This window comes from Prunus persica, chromosome G7 (assembly GCF_000346465.2).
Source record: "Prunus persica cultivar Lovell chromosome G7, Prunus_persica_NCBIv2, whole genome shotgun sequence".
NCBI lineage: Eukaryota > Viridiplantae > Streptophyta > Magnoliopsida > Rosales > Rosaceae > Prunus > Prunus persica.
In genome coordinates this window covers 8,702,659-8,725,919 of record NC_034015.1, presented here as the reverse complement: position 1 = coordinate 8,725,919, position 23,261 = coordinate 8,702,659, and the positions used below count along the sequence as shown (strand labels likewise).

Sequence of the window (23,261 nt, the reverse complement as noted above, 5' to 3'; positions counted from 1 at the left end):
TCAAAAAAACAAATTTACAATATTATTCATTAATAATTTGGAAGTCTTGCCTACTGATTGATTACCCTGACCCATGGATTGGCATTCCAAGACAATTTCAAACCTGGCCAATTTTTCTCATCTTCAAGGGCCAAAATACAAATCGTAACTCTAAATTTATCACATGTGATATCCTTTCTTTAAAATAATCTAAACAAATATAAATTGGAACCATCTTAAGGATGTCAAAACTTCAAATCACTCATTTGTATTTTAACTAAAAGATGTACTCTAGCATCCCTGGCTTTGACCCGTTTACAGGAAATAATACAGTACAACATGCTTCCTCCACCAGAAAGGAAATGTGCGTGGATAGTCCATGAATGTTAATAAATTAGCCAAAAGTATTGCGTCCCTTCCGCATCACTTGTACCAGCCAGCAAGGAAAAATCTCAGCACGAAACAGAAGCAGCAAGCGATGGCCTGTTGCATGTAGGCATTCAACAATTGCAACATTTACAAATTACACAACTAAAACACAAATATGATCACAGAATATCAATAAATTGTCCGGCATGCACCTTAGCATGCATTTAACTAACACCAAAGAATGCCGTATATTTTCTGACAATATGCCAACTGTTCACTAGATTTCCACCTGGAGACATAAACACTAAAACCCATTCTTAATAGATGGATATATTTTGCCTAAAACAATCAACTAAGATTTAAACCCCAGGGGATAGCTCAGTTGAGGAGGTTAGGATTGGAATATCTCATGGGATTCAATCCCACCCAATGTACCAAAGAAAACAATCAACTAAGACTTAATCTCAGAAAATTGGGGTGAAATATATGGATCCTTAAGCTGCTGGCTTCTTACTTTTTAGTAACCAATCTACTTGGGTTGGTTTTATACTTACTAGGTTTGGAGCATGACTGACATGGCATAATCATGCCAACAGTATCAACTTATTGTCCAAACGGTGAGAAACAATAACACTCATATGTGCAGGAAGTATTTACAAGTTCAGCTGGATCTTTCCCCATTTAGCCTAAGAATGCAGGTCATAGGCTTTTGCATACCACACAAATATCTTGTGGTGATGGAGGTGGACTCAAGATTACATGCAATAAACATGCAGGTTATAGGGAAAAAAAACATGAATAAATAACCTGGAAAACTAGAAGATAGATGCAAAGTGACTTCTCCGTCATCCTGCCAAATCGTCTTAGAAAAAAGTTTACAAGTGTCCCATCATTTGTCCCAGTCAGCAGTCCAGTGCCAGGATCAAACCTGAAAAGTAAAAGGAAAGATATTTATAGTGATCATTCTCTATGATGCCTCCAGCAGTTCCTAATCATAAGTTAGAATTCACACAAAATTACTTAGGAAGACGATGCCGTGGACATGGAACAATGCCAGCAAGCTGAAAAGAAGGTAACAAAAGATGAGGTGACGTACATGTCATGCATTTTAGCTGTCATATATGAGAGAGAGAGAGAGAGAGAGAGAGAGAGAGAGGATTATATCAAACCTGGGGCAGTGACAAGAGAAAGTTCAATACTTGAGGGACAAAGAAAATCAGAAGTGTTTCACTGAAACCAAAATTCAAAAGGATAAACAAGAGTCAACCATCAGGCAATGTATATGAATGTTAACAAAAGCATAGTAGACAATAATGGAAAGTTATATGTCAGGGAAGAAGCAGCATCATTCCCAAAGGTGTATATATATTGTTGATCTTCAGATTTCATTGCAAGAAATTTATTGCACTCAGATTGTTTGTGGGGTTAGCTCAGAAGAATTATACCTTTGACCCCTCAATCAATGCTAGCATTTCATTCATTTTTTGTTTAACTAAAAGGTCAGCATGATGAGATCCACATTTTTTCTCACTAATTGCAGTTCAGTTGTACATCTCAAGGTTCACTTTAACATATTTCTCTTGTAAGAGGAAACATCAGGGAATGTCAGCTTTTAATGGTGATTGAGGGTGACATTATATCTTAAGCAACAGCACAAACAACCAGGTATTGGCAAAACGAAAAAAAAAGAAGAAAAAGAAATGGAAAAAGAAAGAGAAAAAAATCAATTGAAACAAGAGTTGGGGAAGGTGAGATTATTCGGTTCTAGATCGGATCGGAGATCTTGGGAGATTGAGGAGCAGGGTTCTTTTTCCTGCAAGTCTTTCAGGTCTTTTCTTCTCTCTACCACCAGGGATGTCTTCCCCCCTTTCATCTCAATCTGGAAGGCAAAGAAGGGTCATATAGGAGTAAGGGTTGAGGAATTATGGGACAGTTTCGGGGCAGTTCAAGGACTATCACTACTCTACCATCATGAGAGACATGATGGCAGTCTTAAGATGATTTTACTGAAGTTTTGTGTTTTTTATACAGATTTTTTTCAATCTTAGTAGGTCAGACTCTCTTTATTTTTGGTCTTCTTGTTTGATCGAGAATTTTTCCTCTTGATTATCAATACAATGTTTCTATTCCAAAAAAAAAAAAAAAAAATTGAAACAAGAGCGACTAACAATCTTATAAGTTTCCATCTATGGCATAGACTTGAAGAATAGAAAGCAATATTAGGTTCCTGAATAAAGAAAGGCATGGATTTTCTAGGGTACCAAAAACAAGAATTTTCACCATGATGCCTTTTATTTATGCAAGATTGGGAATTCCAGTTAGAAAATTATGTATGTAACAAAAACTTAGTACAGAATTGCAAGCAATAACTAAAATATGCAAATTAAGGTCCCACATATTATTAGTATTAAAATGAAATTGAAAGATAAGGGAGAACACACCTAAAATGGCCTAAAATCCCAGCTACAGCCATCGTCATCCCAGCAAAGTATGTGTATGTATCTCCAACAAAAGCTGAAGAAGGATACCTAAAATAAGGAGAAAGGAAATCGTAAATATTTTATGAAAGATGAGAACCATAAACATAAGCAACTCAGTAAAATAATACAGAAAGCAACTTACCAGTTGTAAGAGAACAACGCCAACGAGGTGGCTAATAAGGGTTGGACAAGATATAGAGAGAATGCATGTGCCATCTTATACTCAGAATCTGCAGATGCTCCAATTTGCATGATATTGTGTATTAAAATCTGCAGATCAGTAGCATGTGTCATTTTTATAATAGAGCTGGAGGGCCAGTGTTTCACAAGTCTTTATACTTACAGCAGATGCAATGACGACTGTCTGCCCAACTTCAAGGCCATTCAAGCCAGCATGAATGTTGATGGAGTTTGTACAGAAAACCGCCAAAAGTCCCATGTATAGCTTGTACATCCATCCTACATGTATAAAAAGAACATAAGATACAAATTCATTTCTCACTTTCTTAGAGCTATGCAACTCTTTTTATGAGCATACCTAGATCCAAAACCTCTAGCCCAACATATGGAATAAGAGGCTTTGGTATGATGATAGTTGTATGTCCAGCATAGGCCATCAGCAGAGGTAGAGCTGCAAAGGATGGCAGTAGTAGTTTCCTGCTCCCCACAATTAGAAGAAAACGCATAGGAACTCAGTTAATTTGGAGAGCCATTTTGAAGCTAAAATATTTTGCAATTGGTATAAATATCTAGAAATAACTGGATACTCACACCCTCCAAGGTATATCAAGAACATCATCTACAAATCCAAGCAATACCATAAAGCATATGGATGCTAACGCTGCATTGTACTCGACTAGCCACTGCATGATTGAAATGTTAACACTTTAGTCTTCCCCCATCCAAACATATGGCCACAATTTACAAACATGAAATTCAGTAGAAGAAGCCTTAGAAGGTGATACAAAAAGGATTGAAGTTCATCATGTCAGAAAATCAAAGAGTTTTTTCTCCAGCTCAACTTGCATCCACTCCTACTAGTGCCATCATCAATCTTCATCCACACCTCAAAACCATCTTAGCTCTCATATCAGTTGTCAACTCATTCTAACTCTAATTCCACAATGTCAGTACTTCTAGTTTATCCTTTCTTATTTTGCTACTTCTAGTTCATTATTTTCATTCCAGCAGTCCTCATTACATAGTAACAATACAAAGCACGGTTATTTTATGCTTATCCTACAAAACTCTAAATTAAAAGTTGTAGCATTCACTGCCCTCAGCAACATTAGTTACAAAATAATAATAATAATGAACACCGGTTCTCACCACCATATCCTCTACTGTAATCCATTCAGTATTCTCCAGATCACATCATCACCAGTGGGGCCAGCTCTTCCCTAAGATCATAACACCATGGCTTAGGAGCCCAAAAAAATTAAAAGTCCCCATGTATTTACTGTTTAATAAAAGCTAACTTTCCTCTTCTTTTTTTTAAAATTTTACTTTTTTCCTTAATGCGCTATTTAAATTTTCCCACACTATACAATAGTTTCCATACATATTACAAAGATGGAAAACAGCCCCTTCATCCTTTTTGTCTCTTATAAATTATCACAATTGTTCTTCTTTTAGATATTCTTTCACATAAGAAAAATCACTACAGAAAACCTTTAATCTACATTTCCTTTCCTCTTTTAGACTCTTCTTTCAAATAAAAGATTTAGATAGTCAAGAAACATAACATTATCAATTGATATATTAAATACCAGAGGGTCTTGCACTTTTAGGCTCTAGTTGTTGACTTTAATCACCACCAGTGCCATTCCCTCCAGCCTACCATCATCACCAACCACATTAAGCTAAGGACCCCTACTACAGCAAGCATACTCACCGCACCACCATGGCTCATTGGGATTGGCTGTGATCTTATTATGCATTTTGATCTCCCTACCCCTCAAGTGGTGGGAACAGTTTCTTCCCTAATGCCTTTAACTATGTAAATAACTACATTTAAAAAGTAGGCAAACAGATAACAAACAAACAGGAATTCTCATGTTTCACCAAAAGCTAATAGTTTCACCTCTGAGCAACAATAAATTGCAGAAATTGTAAACTGAAGTAAAGTTATGTTCCTGTATTCGATGAAAGAGAGCAAACTTACATTTGAATCTGCAGTGAAGTTGAAATACTGGAATAAGATTCCCAAGACCAAGAAAACAATTCCAACAACAATACCCAATGACTCAGGCCTGTAAAACACAAATGGAACATTAACTATAAAAGATAAGTTGGGGGTATGAAACATCAGATTAATATAATAGACTATTTATATTTTGGAAAAGAAAAAAGAGGATCTTCTCCATTGCACACTTCATAGTATTCGGATTTTGCATTTTCTAGAACAAACATTCTGAAATAGAAACCAAGATTTCTCACTAAAATCAATTTCTAGGGAATACAAAAGGAAAAGCCAAAGAAAAAACTATGGATGATAATCACAGTGCCTTAATTGTCCATAATCATTGATGCTGCAAATCATCAAACTTTCCATAAACAACAGTCTAAACAATGAGCTCCAAAGACTCGGGAACAGAGATGAAACAATTGAGCTGCAAATTTAGCATGCAACATAGGTTCTGCCCTTAGAGATTGGAAACGGATAAACTTAAATTTGACATAGCTCCCAGCTATATAATTAAACGGACAATTCCAATGCATGAAGCAGAGTAAGTCATTTAATATTCAGCCAGGATAGTATATAAGAACTAAAGACAATGCCCAGTACAGGAATTTGGTTAACAAAAAAAAGTATAACACATGCCAAGCTGATAAATTTGATTTAAAAAATACCAAATCTTGAACATGCCTGATTCATAACCATAGTCAAATCCTTAATGTAACACATACCCAGTTCATCAATTCAATCAAAAACCAATCCTAGCACATACCAAAATCATAATTTCGGTTGGAAAAAAAAAAAACTTTATACAGATAACTAATATATCTTGAACAAAGACTCACACTTTGACAGTGCCCTGCGGGGTACCCTTTTTGTTAATGTCATAACCAAAGAGGTTGCGCTTGAGAACGTATCTGGAAGCCACGGGGATCATCTTAACGGTGACAAAGAACCCGGCAAGGCTGAGAGCCGCATTGATGAGAATCGATTTTCGAAGCTCATGTTCGATCTTGTAGTGATAGAAGATGAGATAAAAGTATGGGACTGAGAAGAAGAGCGTGAGCTTGAGAATTACACCTAACTTTGGCGGTGCAATTGGCGGGTCTGTTAATGGAGGTTCTTGGGGTTTGGGTCGTGTGGTGGTATCGTTTGGTTTGGTTTGTGCGGACGAGTCTTTTGAAGCTCGCTTTCGAGCTGCCATGGCGCTCTCTCTCTCTCTCTCTCTCTCTCTCTCACAATATTGGTGTCTCTGATCTGAGCAATGTAGTCTTCTCTTCTTCTCTTTAATTTCTTATTTTATTTCTTTTATTGAAACTCTGCGTTTTGACCGGGCGAATCGTGACTCAAGACTGTCCAGTTACGTTTCTCGTTGTCGTCATTTCTCCAATAGAATTCTGCCACCTCATCAGAAAAATTGGGCTAGAACTATTTTCTCAGTCATACAATAATGCTACAGAGGGCTTTGAGATTTTAGGCGCCTGTGTAGTTAAAAAAAAAATTCTACTTTTGGAAAAGTTAAATTTTTTTTAAAAAGACAAAAACTTCTCAACTTTCAAATCAAAGACATGCATATAGAGGTGTCAAACAAGACGAGCTGGCCCAACACGGCACGGCACGAGCACGAATATTAATGGACCGTGCTCGACATGGCACGAAAATTTGGGCTTGATCGAGATCAAAAAATGAGGTGCAATGGACCGGGCCGGCCCATGGCCCGATATGGGCAGGGCTTGGCCCAAGCACGCTTCAAGCACGGCCCAAGCATGACCCACTTAACATTTTTTTCATCCTCAGAAGTCAAAATGCAATAATTTGACATCTAATGTCATTGTTTATATGTTTTTTTAAAATCATAAATATATATTTAATGTCTTTCATTTTAGGGAAATTACTTCGATCCTTAATTAATTAAACATATCAACTACAAATTAATTAAACAACATTGGACTTGATATCTAATCAATACATATGACATATACGTTTCTCTTATAATCAAAGCAAGACATTTTTTCACATATAAAATAATAAGTTGTTTAAAGATGAAAAGTTGAAGTGGACTTTGTGGAGTTGGACACTTTTTGCCCTCCGTCATTTCATATTGTTTGGATGTTTGATTGATTAATGTTTTCAAATAGTTCATCATTTCTTGCCTCTAATTATATTTTTAATGTTTATAATTTGAATTATCTAGTGAAAAAAAAATCAAATGAAAAAAATTCAAATTAAATGGATTGGTTCTTGGGCCCGAGTATGGCACGAGCACGAGCACGAGCACGGCAAGAGCCCGGCAAGGCCCGTTTCAATATGGACATGGGCTTTAGGCAGGCCCGGGATCAATAATTTTACTAAATGGGCCGATACGACATAGCCCGATAAATTAAATGGGCTGGCCCGCCCCGACACGAAAAGGTTAAAAGCACGAGTTAAAATGGGATGGACCGGCCCGCACAGCCCGTTTGACACCTCTACATGCAAATATAAATAATTCCTTAGGAAATCCAAAAATAAATAAGGGCAATTTTGTCCATTTTTGCTTCTTTTAAAAATTTTCTCTCTCCTTGAGGCCTCTTAAAATAAAAACTTTAAATGAAAAATTATTGAATCATATAATCAAAACCTCGTGAACATCAAATAACTGATAGAGAGTTGAGTGGTTGTGGATGTGGATGAAGGCTGAAGCTTGCCTTAAAAAAAAAAAAGAATTATTAGCTCCTGGGAAAAAAAAAAAAAAATTGCATACAAAAGTTCTATGTTAGAGAGGCCCCTTATATTGGACTACTTGAAAACTAATAATAGACATATTATCTATCTATATATAAAGCAAAAGGCAGAGAATGGTGAAACATTTAAAATACCATAAAATGTCCTTGGTTAATTCAAACATTAAGAATTGAAATTATTAATTAAATGAGTATGATATGGTAAATTCACATTTTTTTCATATTAAAAAAATTAAAATTAAAAACAAATCAAATAATAGATCATACTTTTATGGAACATACTACCCATGTTATCTTTTCTTAATTCTATAAAAAAATAAAAAACAAAAAAATAAAACCATATTGATTGATTAACTAGCTGATTTTGATTAATTACTGCATAATTGGAACATAAAGCATACCCTCTGTGTCTCAAAGAGATTGACTTCTATGAACAAGTGAATATGAAGCGGCCTGATGTGGTAAAAATGCTTCTCCAGGTGATATAAAAGTTAATGGCACTTATGTCGCTGCTCCTTTTGATAATCTTCGCCATCAAACTGCTTGTAATGCTGGTTCACAAATACCTGTATATATGTTGCTAATGGTATACCCCAACGCTTGCAATCAATTCAGTCACATGCTTCCAAGCGGTCAATGGAAGCTGGTTTTGGTGCTAGTTCACAACTACCTCTATCAATTGCTAATAGAATCCCCAAAAATTTGCAACCAACTCTACCACATGCTTTGAAGCTTCCAAGCTGTCATCGTATCGGCCTGTCCAAGCAAGAAATTCAAAGAATTCCTCCAGACAACTGCATAATTGTGTGAGGTTTACATGGTTGGTGGCTATCATCCTAATCTTTTTTATTTCTATGTTCAAAACATCATATTGCATCAAGCTCCGCATAGAGCAAGTCATAGACTGAAAACTTCCTTTAATTTCATTAATTAGGAATCTCATTCGTCAAGTTTTTCTTTGTTCTGCCATGCTTATGTAGATATTTGATCTTTTCAATGACAACAACAATGATAGCAAATCCTACTTTGGCCATCTCCCATGTGTTCGGAATTTTTAGATTTTCAATTGGCAGTAGTAGCATGTCTTGCACAGAATCTTCGGCTGCTTTGCTTTTCAACTCAATTGCACACTCTAAAATGGATACATTTGAATGGCAGATGCTTTTGAACTGTATGCTTCTGAAACTGTATGATTTAAGGTACTCATAAATATAACAGCTTGCTAGTTTTATGATTGAACAGAGTTATCCATTTATCATTCATTAGTATATGGATTATCACTATTTTCTGCATAAATATCGTATGAAGAGTGTTCAGTTTTCTGAATGGATATCCCTCATGATTTTTGTTTTTAGCTGAGATACGAAGCACATTGATAATCTCACATGAAACCCATCTATGTTAACAACACTTGTAAGGAGATGATGCTGGCTCTTTTGAATGAATCCTATCTAATTATTCAGATGAGATCGTTGAAATTATTGCGGACAAGGTATGGATTTGGCTCCATTGTTCCTTGATAATTGCTCTTACCCCCATTCCTGGTCTCGGCAATCATACATTCTTGTGTACCGTTCACAGAAGCAGATAGAAATGGTAGAATCGATGAAGAAGAGTGGAGGGAATAAGTTGCAGAAAATCATTCGTTACTCAAAGTGCTCCGATGGAATTTGTAAGGCAACTCATTAGTGACACATGACTAATGAGTTGCATCATTTTGTCACGCTTAATTGAATTAGTTCAACTATTGACTTTGCTCTTGCTACTTGTTGATGTTTTAGTTGCATATGTAAAGTCAGTAAACTCATAGATATCACAAATAGGTTATGGTTATATTATAGTGTATTTTTGGGATTTATAATTTTGCAGATTTGGATTTTTTTAGAAGATCACCTTATGTGGCAGATGAGATGGACAACCATATCAATTAATATCATTTAACATTTTCTTTTTATTTATGTGGGATAAAAATTTGGTAAGTGTAGCATTTCTCTTACTTTTTAATCTATTTTGTTGCAGAAATTTTATTTTTAACATAAAAAAACTGTAATTAATTCAATTATATGAAAAATCAAATATAATGTAATTAATTTGATCCACCCAAAGAAAAAGGAATCCTTGAATTCAATGAGTAGGATCTACTAATTTGGTGTAAAATATACGTGTATGCACACATCTTAAAGCATTCATTCAATTTAATGCAATGCAATTCCACCACACCGGAGTGCAAAAAGCTTTGGATAAATAGTGCACCAAAAGCAATTCTTTTCTTGTTTGTTGGGCACGATAAAGCATGGGATTGGACTCCTTTAGTCCAGTCTCACCTCACCTTTGATCATTAGATTAAGCTGGGGCGGGATTAATCATAATCTAGTCCCCCTCAAATAGTGTGGTGTGTCCCTCCTCCTTATGTTAAATGATGAAAATGTAAGAGAATATTAATGATTCATGGACATCCACCAACAGTCGTCCGATATCCAGCCACCAAACATTCTAAATCAAGCATTGAACTCAACTCAACTACTGATTGAATCCCAGAAAGGGAAGAAACCCAAAAGCAGGCATGCAACATCAAGAAGCAAGAAAAGAAAAAAAAAAAAACTATAGACTGTTACCATGTTGTTTTCCAATGCATTATATATTCTAGACTTCTTTTCAATTGTACAAATGAGAATTCAGCCCAGATCGGGATGAGACCGTAAAGAGAAGAAACCTTTGTGACAGATCGGGATGAGACCAGTGATCGGGTGTTCAAGGACCGACCCGATCACTGCAGCATCATGCCCTAGCTAGAGATGCATTAAATGTAACAGCCTGGCAGGCACGAATGGTCGGTTCATACGCATCCCATCCTTAAACAGGTGTCGTCTTATCCTTCGATCTCTGAGAAAACAGGTTGGTGATAGAAAGGAACATTTAATACACCTCTCATCCTTGTTGACCTGTCACTTCGCCACCTGATCCCCGTCAAGAGGTACAGTGATCAGAAACAGAGCATGAAATATGATTCAACCTTAGGGGGATGGAGAAAAGATCTCTCCCATAAAATATCTGGGTCTCTCCTTCTCTCTCCTATAAATACCCTTCCCCTATCCCTGGATAAAGGTAATAAATATTCTACTAATGAAAACCCTATCTCCATTTCTCTCCCTAGCTTAAGTTAAATTCTGACTTAACCATCGAAGAGGGCTCAACTGGGATCAACCCCAATTGACTCTTGTTCTGATATTGTTCTAAGTGCGCAGATCTTACCTTGGGGATAACTCAACTACGCAATCGAATACAAGCCCGGGCTCAAGTCACCGTGTAAAAAGATAGGAGCATTACAAGTGATATTGCATTTGTTACTTTCTTCTCAAAAGACCAAAAAAAACAAAAAAAGAAGGTGCTAATGATAATTTTTATGTGAATTTGGTCACATACAGCACACCCAAAAGAGAAGGAACCACAGAGGGCCACCAAAGTACTCAGAACAACAACAAAGGTGACTGAGTTTCCCCCACTGCAATCAGCATCAGCAGCAGCTCCTTCATGGATCACAGACTCTCGTACAATTAGCAGTCCTTCCATCGCTTCTCTCTCCATATATTTATATATAAATATAAACTTATTTTTTTCTTGGACGGATGAAAAACTAAGAATAAAACTTACTAAGAACAAATGAGAAGCAGTAAGTTTGGATGCATGGAGATACAATACTGGGAAGGAACTATGAGAACGACAAAACTAAGGATACTTCTCCATTGCTCACTTGCCTTTTCCCCTATGTATATACTTCCACCAAATACCAAATTCCAAAAATAAATAAATAAATAAGATTGATTTTTAGTTGGACCAATAGGTCGTCAATGAGTTGTTTAAGAACGCGTATAAATTTGGTTTGTTAACGAAGCATGGCAATTAAAAATCTTATTAAAGCATTGTTTCTCTCTTATAATAATGTCATTAAATAAATAAAAAATAAAGAGTTAACTATAGTTAAACTCATGGACATGTGTCATCTTATAAAAAGGGTGGTGAGGATACACCTTAGTTTAAAGTAGTGAGCAAAAATGCTCTCTAATTAAAAATACGAGAGAATATTTTGTAATGTAATTATAATTAAGCATAATTCTTTGTTATTTATATTGAGCATATATCTTATTGGAGTAGTAAAATATCTTTTAGTTAATGCAAAGTACATACATCCAACATAACCGGCAGATACATGTTAGGCAAGTTGGCCAAGGCTGTGCCTGTCCCATTGCATCTGAGTTTGATTCTCCTTACCGTACATTAGAGTAGTTTAAAATATCATATTGTCAAAAAAATACATAAATCCGTGGTGGAGGATGGATTGGAGACCTATAAATTAATATTAGATAGATATGAACCTATTACAGGCACATTATTAACATCTGCCTGCATGAAATTTCCCAAGGCATGACAACAGCTCCAAGATATTCAAATTATCATATATAAATCCATTGTGGGGAATTAAAATCATTGCTTCTTCATAAAGAAGACATAATATAATGATGACCCAAATTGACCACAAATAACTTGGTCATTATATTAGAACACAAAAAAAAAAAAAAAAAAAAAAAAGCTTACAGGTGAAGGCACCACAAAATTTCCACCTCTAAACTTGCACGCTCTTCGACCGAAAAAAAAAAAAAAAAAAAAAAACACTTGCACGCTCCTATTTTAGGTGACATACAAAATTGGTTTTGATTTTACCATACTACAGCTTAAGTACAAGGCCTATAGGACAATGATCGCTGCCAGTTATATCCGGCAGAATGTACGAGTCATGAACCTTGTCAGATATGGATTCCGAGACGAGGAAGTAGTCAAGCCGCCAGCCTAGTTCAAAATCCAAGTAAATCAGAGTTTTGTTAGAAGAAATAATAATAACAAAGAAAGCAAACTTTCGATTTATAAAACAAATTGCAAAGAAAAAAATCTAGCGTAAAATATAAATATTTTGGCCTCACACAGAAAATTGAAGAACAAAATATGCAAATCATGAACACTTAGAATGTCTGGTTGAAGAGAACACTCAGAACAAAACTACATGTTTTAAATTAATACCATTAACTACTTCAAATGCAATGGCAAATCTGAATTATCAAAACTATGAATATAGGAGTGGGAAATACCTCTATTAAATTTGCGTCCACCATGTCGATAACCCCAGTAAGTATAGCCAACAACACCAGGGTGTTGCCTTCTAAAGGTATCCACAAATCCCCTGGATAAAAAGTTTGAACCAAAGGATTGCCTTTCTTCATCTGTAAACCCAGCACTTCTTTTGTTTCCCTGTAGATGCATCAACAAAAAACAACCCCATAAATAAAACTGGGATTATATGACAAACCACTGGAGAGACTGGAGAGGCATAGCACTCCCCTACTTATGTTCAATTTACCACCTAAATTTTTTCCATAGAAAATGTTAAGGCCCGTTCGGTAATGTTTTTAGAGCCTGTTTTCTGTTTTTCACGAATACACGTTCGGTGCATTGTTTTCGCTTTCCCTCACAAAACGTTTTCTGAAAACAAATCTAACTTTGTGAACAAAAGTTGAAAACGAAAAAAAGTTGTTTTCAGTGTTTTTTGAAGACACGAGAATGCATCCCATCAACAACTCTAGCTCTCTCTCTTGACAACCGATAAACCCACCAACAGGAACAACACCCATCTTCTCCGACCCAAAATAACACAAATCTGCAAACTAAGAAAAAAGAATACAGAGGAAGAAGAAAAGAAAAGAAACACAGAGACAGGAAGAAGAACCACCGCATACCCAGCTCAACCACCATCATCACCCAATCAAACCACCACAACCATTAATTAGTGGAGAGAGAGAGAGAGAGAGAGAGAGAGAGAGAGATGGGTGGGTGTATGGGATTCATGTCATGGAAGGAAGGAGGAGTGGGTGCAGCCTGGGAAGGAAAGGAAGAAGAAAAGGGGAAGAAAGAAGGAAACAGGAAGAAAAAGAGAAACAGCCTTGCGAAGGAAAACAAGAAGAAAAGAGGAGGAAAAAGAGAAAAAGAGAAAAAAAGAAAAGAAAAAAAAGAAAGAAAAAAGAAAGGAGATAACATAGTTTTTGAGCTTTAATTTTTTTCATTGTTTATAATAATTTTAGCCTCTAAAAATATCATAATTAAAAAATAAATTAGAGCTGAAATTAGCAAAAATACACCTGAAAAACAATTGTACTACCAGACATGTTTTCATTGTTTTTGTTTTCTAAAGATGTTTTCTAATTAATCTACCAGACGCATTTTCATTTCCTGAAAATGCAAATTTGTTTTCTTGTTTTCATTCTCTGAAAATACTCTCAGAAAACATTCTCCGAAAACGTTACCAGACGGGCCCTTAATATCTGGAGGGAATATGGCGAAAGTACAGGATTTGTTTTGAAGTGACACCACTGTAAAAGTTGCTACCTTTACATCTTGTAAAACTCTTATAGGATGTTTAATTTTTATTTGCAGTTGAACTTACTGCTCAAGTGTGCTCATTATGATAGTCAAATTTCACATCAATCCAAAATCTCAAATCTTCTTGATTGATAGGTTGTCTTTGATAAAACTTATGTGTAATATTAGAGCACTAAATTTTATAGGATTTGTTGAAAAACAAATCCTATAAAATGTTATTCAATTGTTCCTGCCTCTTTATAGTCCCTTCATATTCATACAAAGTCACCCAAAAAGCATACCTAGGATGTATGCTGCGTTTTCTTTTAAGTTGGATTAGGGGAACACCATCTCAAGTGTTACCAGTTATTATTTCATTTCAAGCTGAGGTGCTAAACAAGAGATACGTATCTAACTAAAGCCTAAAGGCATCCTAAACTGGCCGAGTTCAATAATACACTTTCTCTACTGCAGATTGAAACCAGAAATTTGGCAATGGACATAATGGAATTCTAAGATAAACATTTTTTTGGTGATTAATTTGTTTGGTGAAGCTTGGTAGTCTTTATTTTGGTTCATTAGGTTGGTTTTAAAGATTTCATTTTTTCCATTATTAATATCAAAGATCTTGACTCATCTTAACATTTCATTGTCTTACAAAATTTAAAACGTTTAGAATCATTAAACACAGGCATTATCGTACATTATGTTATTTTTAAAAGATTTTTGTGAGTTGATATATTACAAAGAGTATATAGTTTTTCAAGGTTGAGTGATCAATCAGGGAATCATAAAAGTTCTTTGACAACAAATCAGGAAAACTTACAGCTGGGTTATAAATATCTATCTCTTGATGAGCACAATTCAGATCACCTGTTAAAATGACAGGTTTTGACTTTTCCAGCTCCTGAATCAACAATGAAAGCACCCATAAGCATCAAGAAATTACCACGGAATTTTCATAACTATGCTTTTTCAAAAGCAGATAAAATTTTAAGAAAATGAATATTCAACCGAACAGTATTTGGGCCCAATTAAACTATTATAAGCACCGAGACATGCTGTCTAGACCAATTTTGGATTCTTCAAATTTGAGGAGATATGACAGGCATGCACTAATCAGCCAGAAGAGAAATCAGTTTTCTAAATTTAGAATTGAATATATTCAAATTGAATTTGGTTGTGCTGAGTATTGACTTGAATATTAATATTAATATGATGGTCACGCACTACTCAAGTAAGATGTATTCAACATAAATAACAATAAATTCTGCCTGTATAAAGGCATTGTGAAAAAAGGAATTAAGTCCAACAAACAAACAAAACCCTGCTAGCAGAAAATTTTCTGAGAAAGAACAAATAAAACCACACTTACTTTCATGTAATTGCTGAGAGATGGATCCCATTCATTAATCCTGTATGACTAAAAAAATAAAATGGAGTTGTTAGCCAAGCAGAATACTACCCCATGTAATTAGGCTGCAAAGGACTCAAGGTCAATACCAGTCTTCTCAAACCATCTCCAGAATTAGGAACATATCCAGTTATCAGATAAAATGAATCAAACTCTGCTGTTATAATCCGCCCCTCACTATCATGATCTGATATGCCAATGCCATATCTGACTGAAAGTGGCTTTATCTGTCAGACAAAAGCCAATATTGACTAGCAGTTTAATAAGATAACCAAGATAAAAGAAGAAAAAAAAAAGGTGGTTTTTCACCAAGATAGTTAAGAATGGACTTAATTAATCAAATTCATTTCATTCTTAAATCCCAGTAACGAAAGTAACATTTGCAAATTTCTTAGGCAAACATAGCCAGTCTATATTTCGAGCAATATAGCATACATTTAGAGAAAAGAAAAATTAACAGCCACATTTCTATTCTCAAAATCGCATTTCCTTAAAAAAAATTCTTAAACAACCTAGAAACAAGATTCCGCCAATCACTAGACCCATAAGTTTCAGGTTCAGTATTGGTTTTAAAGGCTCACGTATGTGATAAAAGACAAAGGAGTCTCCATTTTGTTAAAAGCTCAATTATGTGATAAAAGTTGGGCTGACAGCCACGACGCTATGCAAGACGCATAAATGGATAGTATTATACACAACAAAGAGAAGTAATCAAATGCATGTTGTAAAGACATGAAATTGACTGTCATCATGAAGAAAGAATACAGTATACCCTTGAAATAATTGCAGTTCCTGAATAACCAAGCTTGGAAACACTACATGTCCAGAAGCTATTCCCATACCCATCTATCAGAGACCTTTTCATATCTTCAACATCCTTCTCCTGTTCCCAAACTTAATAAATGTGATTATACATAACACAAAAAATGGTATAAGAAAGCTATATTTGTAATGAACACTAGAAATTAGCACATTAAGATGGACACCACATTTACATAATTGAAGGAAAAACTGACTGACTCCATTCAGATTTTTTAACCAATAATGCCCTCAAAGCACAACACCATAACTCATAAGGTTTAGCTTGATTGTCTCAACTAGAAAAAAGAATTTAAAATTACCTGTGACACAAATAAGAATATTCCAGTTCCAAAAAATTCAATATTTTTAATGGAATAAATATTTGAAACTTTACTAGTCACAAGAATCCAATCCTATTCACAGGAGAACCTACCTGAAAATGAATTTTGAGCCTTAAATTGGCCCATAATGTTAATACAAAAAGAATATTAGGCAATTCATGACATTTCTTAACAGGATTGTCACCCAATGCTCAACATGTGAGAAGGCTTAGTATAGAAGCCAAAGAGTCAGTCAATTCTTTACCAATCACAAAGCAATATATGATGTTGAAACAAAAAAATGTAACTGCAAAACAATGATGTGTCAACAGTATCATCAAACAAGAGTTTAAGCTTTAAGAAGCAAAAATAGGAACTAAAATACTTGCCTGCAGTTTGGTCTCCTGCAGACACAGTACATCAAAATCTTCCCTTTGGGCTAGCTGCAAAGCAGAGAATCCCTCTAACTTCAATAATGCCCTTAAACCATTGACATTCCAAGACATAAGCTTCAAAAATTTAGTATCCTTAGCAAGCGGTGGAAGTTTCATGGTTCTAGGATTATAAGGAACCCAATCTTTCTGAGGTTTCTTATGTGCAAGAACTGTCCATGGCTCAGCTACTTTATCATCAGTTTTGACTTCAAAATTAATAGTTTCTGAAGATGTTTTCTTTCTTGTCCTCGAGAGCTTGTGAACTGGATAGATAACAACGATACACCAGTCCTCTTCATTAAGTGAACTGAACCCAGATAAACATATGAAATAAACTCAATTAAGAAGATTCGTGGAATCATTTTACAGAACCTGAAAGGTCTTCTGATTCAATTGACAACTTCTCCTTTTTCGTTGCAACCTTGCTATAGCCTATCACAGTTTCACTCTTAACTGACGAATGGTTTAACCTTCTCTTGTAACGTTGAAGTTCACCAACCTCCGAAACAGGGACATTCTGAACTTGGTCTCCATCAGATGATGTTTCAGCCTCAGTTTTCTCTGATGCATTTTCAACACAAGTGGAGGCTACTTGTTCTTCTATTACCAGGGAACCTTCACCTGAAAATGAAAAGGAACTCCTAACCATTCAAGCCCAGAGAATAAGGCAAACGGAAGAAAGAGTTTGGAATCATTATTTTATAAAAAAGTTTCTTCTTTTGCTACATCTTCAGAGAAGTACATGAGAATAATAGATATTACCATCTTTCTTCTTTTCCAAAAAGCACTTCAAGGCAGCCACAAGTTCAAATTTACGGCCTTTGGCAGAAACCCCAGCATTTCTGACAGGCAATTTAAAGTTCCAAATCATTGTAGAACATTTAACATGTACAACTCAAGGACACCATATTGATCAACACCATCTAATCGTTAACTTATTCCACTATCCATAGAAAGAAAAAGAAATTACTACATTTATAGAGGGAAAATTCCTATTGGACTCACAAGGAAGGAATTGACACTTGGAATGTTACCTCAGTGTTGTTCTGAGTTGTTGAACTGTCATTGCCTCGATTCTCGCAGGGTCATTCTTAAAACTCTCAATCTCAACCACATCGCTTTCAGCACCATCATCCTAAAAGATTTAATCAATCAACATCAAACTAATGCAAACTACCCATACCCAACATAAAAACAAGAACAAAACAAAAAATACAAAAATACAAAAATCAGCATAGAGGCATGACATATAACCTTGACAATAGGTTTATGAGGGCTTGGGTTTGTACCCATTGATTCTTTGAATGTCTTATCCTTTTTATTTTCCTCAAACATGGGCTTTGTTGTTTTAGCGGAAACAGGTCTTCTAGGCACTCCTTGAGTTGCTCGTAATCTAGTAAGAGAAGCCAATGCTCCAGTTCTCAAATTCCTTGGAGCTACTGCAAAGCTACCGATGTTGGTCAGTCATTTCAACTGTAGCTGAAATTACTACGAAATTGAAACGCAGAAAGTATGTAAAACACAGCCTAAAAAAACAAATTAAATTATAAAACCGGGTGAGACTGAGAAATGTTTTGAACCCTAATTGCAGAGGTTGAATTTGATTCATGGCCTACTACGAAGGAGGAGGAACTGAAGATAGAGAGTCCTGCACTGCACCTTTTTGGTTTTGTTTCTTTTCATTTTTCGGGTACGAGGATGAAAAATATGACCCTCCAATGCAGTGAAAACACGTGCGGCCGGTTAAGATATCAGAAGTATAACCTCTGTGGCTCCGTTCAAAAAAACAAAACAAAAAACCCCTCTGGCAAATCTGATTCTTAAATTTTAGGTATTGCATTACAAATTACTTTTCAATTTTATTTTTTTTTATTTTTTAAAATTTTGATATTCTAGACTATTCCAAGATATAGGAAAAGGGATTGAACTCGTGTGTAAAGGGCGGGTGATATTCTAGATTAATTTTCACGTTTTAGGTATAGCATTATGAATTGTTTTTCATTCTGAATGTGTTTATAAATATCAAGAAATTTTGAATAATTTCAATACTCATGTATTACATAAGGAAGAAACCCATGTCAGTACAGAAGATGGATGCTCAAACTTTTATATGATTTTGAGGCCATTATCAAGAGGTGGTTTTTGACATTATACCAAAAGTGGAAAATTTATGTGGCACATTAAGCTACAAAGACTTTAGGTAATCCTCTTGGATCATCAAGGAGTGCAGTAAACTCATGTGACATTATACTAAAAGTGGGAAAGATGAGGTAAGAAGTTTTTTTTTTTTTTTTTTTGTGACAGAAGGCGATAGAATTTTATTATATCAAAATGAATAATGAGTATAAGGGATACAGACTGTAAAGGGAGGCATTCATATAACAATATGGCAGTCATGTGTAAAACTTCTCCAATGACCTGAGCTAGTCGAAAAACTAACACGATCTTGAGAGAATCACTCTCGAAATTAACTTTTCTAAAACCCCTTTCAACCGCCATAATTTCTCCGAATCTAGTCCAATGACATCAAGAACCAAAACTAGCCGCTAACCGGCATGACTCTCCTAGATAGACTAAGAACACCCATCAAACTCAATTAAGTTTCTAGAATCATAAAATAAAACAAACATAGAAAACTCTAACAAACTAAATTAAAATAAAAAAACCTAGAACAACACCGGAAAAAGGAAAGCCAATCGCATGATCTTCATTTGGAACATGACAAAGGGAGCACCATCTAATTACTTGAGGGCATCAATGCACTAGTGCATAGTGAATCTACCATGACCAAGCCGCAACACCTTAAAGAGGAGCCTCGCAAGAAGAGGCACTACCAAAACCAACTCGTATTTGGGACAATAGATATGCCAGAAGAAGAGTAGATCGACATAGATCCACCTAAAGTCGGAGAACACCAAAGATTCAACGGGATCCTGGGGAAAACCCCCGGATATGAAGGTTTCTTTCTCTTTTTCTTTCCCTCTCTCTTAACGGCTAGGGTTTGTATAATTCTACATAGATGAGGTAAGAAGTTAAGAACCCTAAATAACATCAAAGTTTTCCTTTGGTGAATATAAAAGTTAATGCGGCTAATGCAAAACATCAATGACAATGTCATTTTCATCATTGAGATAAGGGTTAATGACAATTTAGTACCCTATGGTTATTGTAATGACCCAAACTTAAAATTTATATTTAATTAGTAATTTATTATGAGGAAAGATAATTTTATCCTTGGAATAATTTATTAACGAAAATTAGACTTTTTGACCGAAAAGAAATTTGATAATTTCACATACACCGTTGCGTAGAGCACGACGACACGAGTTCGTAGACACGAAGTGGACTCGAATCGGAGCTTTAACGAAGAAAATACGGTTAAAATATCACGAGGGGCAAAATGATAATTTGAAAAATCAGATTTAAACCCTCACTCTCTCTCTCTTCTCCCTCAATTTTCCTCTCTCTCTCTCTCTCTCTCTCTCTCTCTCCTCCCGTCGCGCGACTTCCTTCCCCTCCGATTCTTCGTTGTGACGCCGTCGCCGCCACAGACCACCACCGGCCACGAGACCGGTCTTGTTCGAACCGCCACCGCCTCCTCTTCCCTCTCCGATCACTCTTAGCCGTGGAACTGCAGGCGCTGGCCGAAAATTTACAGAAAACCGATCGGTTTTGTCAAAAATTCAAACCGTTCGTTCTCCCTCAATTCTCCTCCAAATTTGTCGAGTAAGGTATGGATTTCTACCTATTTTCCATGCTCTAGCTGATGGTTGGGTAGGTTTGCATTGATTTTGACCGTAGCTAGCTCAGTTTTCAATTTGAAATTCGGCCAGTTTTTGGCCTCCGTGTTCGGCCACTTCCGGTCAGTTTTTGGGGTAGGTCCAAGAACAAAAGTGGTTCCAAATATGGTGTTATACCTAGGGTAGGAGTTTGGAGCCATGGTTTTGAGATTTTCCGGCGATGCGTAATCGCTTTGGACACCCATCGCTGCCGGCTCGTACTGCAGCCCGTGGGCGAGGGTGGTGCAGTGGCACTGTGTCTTGATGCGATCCTTAGGTTGTCACGAGCGCGTAGGAATTGGCGGATCTCAATTTGGATACCGTTTGAGCTTCGAACGGATTTTCTATATTGTGCGATTTCCGGGTTCAATACGGTTGAGCCGTTGGATCGTAATCAATTTCAGATATGTTACTCTAGATAATTCCAGAATCATGTAGGATTCGACGGATTGTGAATCAGAGTCCCGGATACTCCTAAATCGCGAACCCTAGGGTTAGGGTTTAGAAATTATGCGATTACACGATCGTAATCAATCCGACCGTCCGATCGACACCAATACCCTCGGGACATGTGTCCTAGATATATTGGACCTTCTAGCGGCTTCCGGATCATATTGTGAGGTCATGGACCCATGGGGTCTCGGATTGACTTTTTGGGACTTTAGCGCTTTTTGAGTCCCAAGATACCGCTAAACTATCCCACGTGGAAGAAAAGCTTTTATGGGCATAGGAATAACTTTAAATTGACGCACGTACTTTTAGGAGCCGGGGGTAGGGTTTTTAATTTAATACTATATTGTATTAATAGAATATTATGGTTATTGAATCAGGCACCCGGGCACCAATTGACCCGCAGGAGGGACCTTCAAGACGTCCAGCGAGCTCGGACTATCAGTGAGTGGACTCTTTGTTTTTATAAATGAATTTAAGCAGTTCAGTTTCAGTTATAAGCTGTTTTATTTTTATTAAATATTTTATGTTACATGCTGCCGAGTGAAATCTCCTTTAAAGAATATAGGAAAAGATATTCTCGTTCATTATCAGATAAATGGCAGCAGAATTTTAAAGGTTACAGAAAGCTAATTATTCAAAAGTTTTGCTTCAGAAACTTTATATTTTCTTTCTTAAACCACCTTGTACCCAGATATTAAATGTTGCCTTCGGATTATATTTGGTGCCTTCAGTTTAGTCAGCATGCTTGACAGTTGCCCCACGAGTTCCTTGGTACTCGAACTCGTGTGGAGCGAGTAATGCGAATCAGGTGAACTACGGTCCCCTGCATCCTGCGAGTTGCGGCTCGGACTGACCTCGTGTCACTGAGACCTGCGAGTATGTGTCACCCATGGTGATGTAAGGAATTGACGGAAATAAGGGTACACCTAGGTGATAGTTTTAAACTGTTTTCAATGCTTTAAGAACTGAATGTTGACCATGAATATGATTGGTTTATATACCTGTATAATTATATACGTGCATTGATTTCAGAAATAAAGAAAATAAGTTAGTTTGTATAACTGTTTTTACAGTGGGGTTAGTATGTTCATATACTATTTTCTAAATTTTGTTTTGGGTCCATTCACCCTTTTTGTTGTTTTGCGTCCCCAGGCAGTAGACGTGCACAGGAATCCACCACCAGGCCATTTCCCATCTTCCGCACCTTTCTTTTGATGTAGGATTTTTATTTTGTAAAAGGATTCACTCCTTTGTAAATTCTTAGTAGTCGCTCTGATGTTTTGCCCTAGATTGAGATTTGAACTGTTGGAATGTATAGATATGTATGCTGGCAGTTGGTTGTATATATATACTTGTTTTGGCAGGTGTAACTGATTTGGTATTGAGTCAGTTACAAGACAAACTCTGCCGGTTTTTCGATAGACGTTAACCTTATTATTTTATTATGTTTTGTATAGAATGGCAAATAGGTCATTTGTGCCCGACCTTCGCCAGGTGTCGGTCACGCATAGGGTCTGGCTCGGATTCCAAAGCGGAATTTGAATCGGGTCCTGTCAGTTATACCTTTAAGACGTGTTAATCCTTACCTTCTCAATATTTATAATAACATACCCCGTCTTTTAAATTTGTTACAATGTGGTTCCATGTTAGAGTTTCTGTTAGATCTCGTCGTTTGTTGCCTACTTGGCACTATGGGTCCCATATTTTCATTTGTTTTTAAAAATTTATATTGATTAACATATAATAAAAAAGTGAAGAAAAAGATAAATAAAAAATCATGGAACTACTCATCCAAACCAGCGCCCGCCTTCCTCCTGGTTGATTTCTTCTTACTAACCACTGTCCATCGCCTACATCCCAACCTCCCACCCCCATCAAAGCTCTAGCCAACCTCTCTCTCTCTCTCTCTCTCTCTCTCTCTCTCT

The 23,261-nt window shown here is 36.2% G+C and overlaps 2 protein-coding genes across 5 annotated transcripts; both read right to left on the bottom strand.

The window, feature by feature from the left end:
• Positions 1–23,261, bottom strand: LOC18784218 (UDP-N-acetylglucosamine--dolichyl-phosphate N-acetylglucosaminephosphotransferase). Its single transcript, XM_007215374.2, has 12 exons — positions 23,228–23,261; positions 5,853–6,241; positions 4,993–5,080; positions 3,600–3,691; positions 3,367–3,485; positions 3,172–3,287; positions 2,971–3,098; positions 2,790–2,876; positions 1,518–1,578; positions 1,369–1,409; positions 1,156–1,276; positions 1–462 (listed from the first exon to the last, which is right to left on the bottom strand). Exons 2-12 carry the CDS (start codon positions 6,209–6,211, stop codon positions 403–405), a joined length of 1,272 nt encoding a protein of 423 aa, XP_007215436.1. The 5' UTR covers positions 6,212–6,241; positions 23,228–23,261; the 3' UTR covers positions 1–402.
• Positions 12,161–18,959, bottom strand: LOC18782231 (DNA-(apurinic or apyrimidinic site) lyase, chloroplastic). 4 transcript variants are annotated; one of them, XM_020567841.1, is made up of 12 exons: positions 18,764–18,959; positions 18,359–18,543; positions 18,139–18,239; positions 17,867–17,946; positions 17,477–17,725; positions 17,060–17,367; positions 16,322–16,432; positions 15,639–15,776; positions 15,511–15,558; positions 14,962–15,042; positions 12,872–13,031; positions 12,161–12,575 (listed from the first exon to the last, which is right to left on the bottom strand). In XM_020567841.1, the coding sequence occupies exons 1-12, from the start codon at positions 18,942–18,944 to the stop codon at positions 12,454–12,456; spliced, it is 1,764 nt and encodes a 587-aa protein (XP_020423430.1). In that variant the 5' UTR covers positions 18,945–18,959; the 3' UTR covers positions 12,161–12,453. The 4 variants fall into 4 exon arrangements, with proteins under 4 accessions (XP_020423430.1, XP_020423431.1, XP_020423432.1 ...); XM_020567842.1 differs by having other exon boundaries at positions 18,359–18,551; positions 18,685–18,814; XM_020567843.1 differs by having other exon boundaries at positions 18,685–18,803.

Coding starts and splice junctions, on each gene's coding strand:
- LOC18782231 (XM_020567841.1), bottom strand. CDS start 18,944: ATGCAATACCTAAAATTTAAGAATCAGATTTGCCAGAGGGGTTTTTTG. Junction 17,726..17,866: donor TTTGGAAAAGAAGAAAGATG/GTAATATCTATT, acceptor TTTCATTTTCAG/GTGAAGGTTCCCTGGTAATA. Junction 17,368..17,476: donor TGAATCAGAAGACCTTTCAG/GTTCTGTAAAAT, acceptor TTATCTATCCAG/TTCACAAGCTCTCGAGGACA.
- LOC18784218 (XM_007215374.2), bottom strand. CDS start 6,211: ATGGCAGCTCGAAAGCGAGCTTCAAAAGACTCGTCCGCACAAACCAAA. Junction 3,692..4,992: donor ACTTCACTGCAGATTCAAAT/GTAAGTTTGCTC, acceptor TCAATCATGCAG/TGGCTAGTCGAGTACAATGC. Junction 1,579..2,789: donor GGGATTTTAGGCCATTTTAG/GTGTGTTCTCCC, acceptor TTTTGGTTTCAG/TGAAACACTTCTGATTTTCT.